Raw genomic sequence first — 5,471 nt, 5'->3', positions numbered from 1 at the left:
AGTATAGATTAGGGAGAAAATATATGGCCGAAGTGAGAAGACTGAATAAATTATCAAATAACTAGTTAGCTACTCGTACCATCGTCACATGAATGTGTATATGTGTTATTATTTTTTATCGCAATTAACATTTCTAAATGACAAAAATTAATTAAAGCAACAACTCTCAGGAAAAACGACTGCTACCAAACTTGCATGATAGAATTTTGTTCTCTTTATGTTCATATTGCCGACTACCAAACTTGTTAACTAAGTCGTGCTTGTATTAAAATTTATGTTTAAATGAAAATTGCATTAAGATTTTTGCGCCCAGCTAGATGTGCGTATGGTCAGAATTTTGTTCTCTTTATTGTTATTTGACGACTACCAAACTTCTTTGTTCGGTCATGCAAGTTATTTGTTTATTTGGAATAACTAGATTTGTTATTTCTACTATAATTAAACTGATATAATCTAACAAAATAGATGAATCAATAAAAACTCAATAAAAAAATCGATGAATCAATAAAAACCAAAAAAACAATGTGATATTAATCAGCGTTTACAAGTTATTTCATAAAAAATAAATAAATAAACAAAAACTTGTATAGTAAAGTTTTGATTTCTTTTTTTTTTTTTTTAAGTGGTGGACAAACTTAAAATTTTAGAAAGATCAGACCCTGGGATGTGTACAAAAGGCAAGTGTCATTCTATATATAGGCTTATCATGCATTTAAACCGAAGAAAATAATAATAATAATAGAAGAACAAGGCAGAAGGTCTCTGGAAACTCAAAATGGCTCATCAACATTTTGGATTTTCCCTCCCTATGACAACGTGCAGCACTAGTTTCAGTACCAGGTTATTACAACCATCTAATATGCTGTCTCCTAATATCTCACTTTCAAAATCAAGACGACTTGTTGTTCATGCAGAGAAAAACACCAACACCACAACTACCACTTCTTTTGAACCAAACACCATTAGTATTCCTCGGTGGTCTGCAGAGTATAAACCCACCATTTGGAAGTTTGATTACATTCAGTCATTAAGGAACGAATACGTGGTATAAATTATTTTATATTAATTACTTTCAGTCAGTAGTACTATTTTTTTTTTTTTTTTTTTGCTTTTAATTTTAATTATGATGATTTTGGGTGATAATATTAATTGTAAATAAACAGGAAGAATCATATGGCAGACGTGCAAATCAGCTGAAGGAGGAAGTGAGACTGATGCTTCTGAGGACGAATCCGCTGATCCTTTAGCTCAATTGGAGCTCATCGATATGTTGCAGAAGCTTGGATTGTAATATACGGGTAATATATATATATATATATTTTTTTTTTTTTTAAAAGGAAAAAAAAATAGAGTTTTTATCCTAAGAGGTTTGATATTTAAATTTTATTAGGAAATTGAAAAAAAAAAAAAGATATTTACTCTATTTTTGGTTTTATAAAAAGGAAGAAAAAAAAATGTTTTACTTTTACGTTTTTTTAACTTTGCGCTGCTAGGGTATCGAGTAAGTCTTCCTCCTCTGTTTCTTCTCTTCTTCTAGCCCTAAATGCTATTAGGGTTAATATTAAGGGCTTTTGATCTTAATTTAGGGTTTTTGTATCCATTTAAGATTGTTAAGAATTCAGTATCCTCGGAGATTTTGATTTCTGATCAAGTTTCGGGTCATAGAAAGGAAGATCCTGAATCTTTGAAGTTGTTCAAGGTTGGTTTTCTGATCTTTTTTTATGTTATATGAGTTTATTTGAGATGTTTTGGAGTTATAGAAGTAATGATTAAGGCTAATTCGAAGTATTTTTGTTGAAACCCTAATCTGAAATTTATTTGGGATCTGTACAGAGTGATTGTTCGAATTGTTTTAAAATATTTAAAGATTTATTTTGGCACTAAAATTTTTATTGATGAAAATAGACATGTTTATGAATCAGTAGAAATTTATTTGGGGAGATTTGGATCTGTTTTCAATTTATTACAAAATTTTGAAATTTATATATTCTGTCTGGTTTTTCTGTGCGACTGCAATGTGGTTCGTATGTAAAAATTTTAAAACAGATCCAAAAGAAATTATTTTTATCTAAAAGTTTTTATAATTTATTCTCTATATGTATAATATTATTATAAAAAAATTCAGCTTCAAATTCTTTATATTTTTGGCCGTGGTGATTTTCTAAATTACCTATATCCAGCTGTCTGAATTTATTTTCTTATCCGTTTAGTAAAGAATAAAATTCAATTTAAAATAGCTTTCGACCTTTATTTGACCTATAATTATTACTATATATAGTTAAACTCTATAAATATTACTTCTTTTGGAATTGTATTTTATTTTTAATGAATTTTTATGTAGACTAGACTCCCTGTAAAATACTGATTTTCAGTTTTGGTCAATTAGATACTAAATTTAATTTGACCATGTTTTCTACCTTTTTTTGGCTTTTAAAATTTTATAGAAGTATATATAAGTGTCTAGTTTTAATCTGTAAAATTGCAAATGAATACCAAATTTCATGAAAGAGAAACAATTTGAGCATTGAATGAAGGTTTCTGAAAATCTAATAGTTTCAGTATTTTCTTTGTTAACTTTTCAATGAGTTTTGAATGGTTTTTCATTATTATTTTATGAAATTGTTTTAATCAAAATTACTTATGCATGTGTACAGTATCCTCATAACTTTTCAAACTTAGATGATGTCGTATGAATAAGAAATTGAATTCTTGTTTAGAGACTGTTTATGGATTAATAGGTTTTTATTTGGCTTCTGGTGATTTGATCTTGTTCTAAGCTTATGATTTTAAGATTTGGGGCTTAGGCTATGATGATTTTATGGTATCAACTCTTATTCATTTAGTTTGAATTTAAAAGCTTGATTATGGGATTTATACGTAAGACATTTATGGTATCTAATGGTTTTGTTTTATACTGATGAGATACTATTGGTATTATTCATAGGTTGTTAATCGTTTGTGGACTTTGCTGATCAAGGTAAGTTACTGGACGTTTTAAAACTAAAACTATAGCAAATATGTACTTGTGTTGTTGATTTATTATGTTTTTCTACAAGCTTATGTTTTATGAAATATCTATGTATTGTACAAATAAATTGTTGGATAATTGATATGTGTATTTTTGCTCTGGTTGTTCGTATTTATAAGGCATTTATGGATATATTATGATATGTTTTCGGGTGTTGAGATGAATCATGTAAGGGTATTTCCTAGTGATTTATGGTTCTTTACTTTCGGGTTTAGACGTATTGTTTCATGTGGGAGGACCTACTGATGATCACAGTAGGGGTATGGCTCATATCTTCGAGTGTGAGCGTTTGTTTTTAAAATTTATGTTTCCCCACTTGTAATATGCCTCACACACGATTTGATTCGGATTTTGGATTATTAATGGGTAATATTATGTTATGGAAAGTCCTACTAAGTACTTAACAATTAGAGTTTATATGAAAATTATGTTTATGTTGTTAAAGATTATTTTCGGATTTTTATTTCTTATGATTCTAAGTATTTTCTTATTTTATATTTATAAAAAATCCAGTAGCTTGCTGAGTTTTATACTCATTATTTATTGTTACGGTTTCAGGTACACCATAATTTCAAGGTAGCTGGATTTGGAATAGGATAATGGTGTTTAGTTCTTTTATTTTTTATATCGGTTAGCTTGAAAGACCTTTTGGGTGTTGGAGGTTATTTTTGTTCATTTTCTTTGGAGATATTTTTTAGATATTATTTATTAATGATGTTTGGAGACTTTTTTATGTTCCGCATTATAAGTTTTATTAAGTGTTATAAGTATGACTTTTATCACATTTCGAGTATATAGACTTGGGGTGTGACATGGATTGTCTTATCACTTTGAGGATCAAATTCAGAGTATTTTGAAGGAAATGTTTGACAATACATACACCACTAACATTAAGGAATGGAACAAGGACAATATTTTATATGCCACAGCACTTCAATTTAGGCTTCTCAGACAACATGGATATTGGATACATTAGGTATTTAATATATGTATTATTTTACAGTACTACTTTTAGGCCAATAGAATAATTTGAACAAATGGAAATCACCGTTTGAAGTAATTAATACTTATACATTGTAATACGCTCACAGAGGCTTTCAATGGTTTCAAGCATGAAACAGGGAATTTCAAGGCAAATTTAAGTGAGGATATAGAGGGAATGCTAGCTTTATACCAAGCTTCATGTTATTTGATACAAGGTGAAGATATTTTGGAGGAAGCGAAAGATTTCGCAACCAAACATCTCAAATAATACATTGCAAAGACAGAACAAGGATCAAACTCTTTCCAAATTGATTAGCCATGCCTTGGCGCTTCCATTGCACTAGAGGGTCCCAAGGTTTGAGACGAGGTGGTTCATTGAAGTTTACGAGAAGAAACAAAGCATGAATCCCATCTTGGTCGAGCTTGCTAAATTGGATTTCAACAAGCTGCAATCAATATACCAAGAAGATATGTGACATGCCTTCCGGTGATACTGAAACACAAAAAAAATCTAGTTCTTATTGTTGAAAAACCACTTATTCCAAAAGCTTAAGCTTATGGAAAGTGGGCTTTCATTTTATTTATATTATATTTTTCTCTAACACTCCCCCTCAAATGTAGGCCCACCTCTTTTGGGCTTTTCTTTGGATCCTTACATTTGTTTTTTTTATTTTGGATCGAGTTGTTGAATTTTGAACTCAGGACCTCTTGGATCTTTGGTTCTGATACCATATTGAAATACCACTTATTCCAAAAGCTTAAATTATGGAAGGTGGGCTTTCATTTTATTTATATTATATTTTTCTCTAACACTTATTTTTGATCTGCTACTGTGAAGTTTTAATCCTCAGATTCTACTTGTAATGCTGCAGTGTTGCTGTGATGTGCTGCTAAAGTCTGGTGCAAAACCTGGTTTGAAGTTTCTAATGGTCAAAATGGTGCACTTCATTAGCCTGGAAGTAAAAAGTGGCAAAATGGTCACTTTACTCTAAATTTAACAACTAACGGAATGGCTACGTGTTCTAATGTCATTGGTGCATTCATTATAAATAGCTTTCTTCTTCACCAAAAAGCAGAGAGTGGGAAACCAATTTCTTAAAGTTGCAAAGAGCGGGAAATTCCTGAAAATTGAGCTTTTCTTTTGTGTGTGTTCTTTATTGTTGAGGTTTTTGATTCCTAGTGAGGGTTCTAAGTGAACAGAGTTGAGAACAAGAAGAAAAGAGGTGTAACTGGGAATTGGGTTCGAGGATGAGTATCAATGTGAATTCATCATTATAGTTTTGATCTACAAACAGCAGTTTATCAATAAGATAGCAAAAGCTCTCGCTGGAGCAACGAGGACGGAGGCAATCTTGGCCGAACCTCGATAAATCTTGTTGTTGTTTGTGTTTGTTAGTTTTCTAGTTTTGTTCTCTGATTTTCCAACAGCTACTTCCTTCTCAACCCCTGAGATTATTTA

The 5,471-nt window shown here is 30.5% G+C and overlaps 1 protein-coding gene across 1 annotated transcript; it reads left to right on the top strand.

Moving 5' to 3' along the window:
- Positions 1 to 770: 770 nt before the first annotated feature.
- LOC132799260 (gamma-terpinene synthase, chloroplastic-like) lies at positions 771 to 1,298 on the top strand. Its single transcript, XM_060820018.1, has 2 exons — positions 771 to 1,045; positions 1,164 to 1,298. Exons 1-2 carry the CDS (start codon positions 776 to 778, stop codon positions 1,245 to 1,247), a joined length of 354 nt encoding a protein of 117 aa, XP_060676001.1. The 5' UTR covers positions 771 to 775; the 3' UTR covers positions 1,248 to 1,298.
- Positions 1,299 to 5,471: the final 4,173 nt, after the last annotated feature.

This window comes from Ziziphus jujuba, chromosome 8 (genome assembly GCF_031755915.1).
Source record: "Ziziphus jujuba cultivar Dongzao chromosome 8, ASM3175591v1".
Lineage (NCBI taxonomy): Eukaryota > Viridiplantae > Streptophyta > Magnoliopsida > Rosales > Rhamnaceae > Ziziphus > Ziziphus jujuba.
This window is presented reverse-complemented; position numbering and strand designations above follow the sequence as displayed.

Coding starts and splice junctions, on each gene's coding strand:
- LOC132799260 (XM_060820018.1), top strand. CDS start 776: ATGGCTCATCAACATTTTGGATTTTCCCTCCCTATGACAACGTGCAGC. Junction 1,046..1,163: donor CATTAAGGAACGAATACGTG/GTATAAATTATT, acceptor GTAAATAAACAG/GAAGAATCATATGGCAGACG.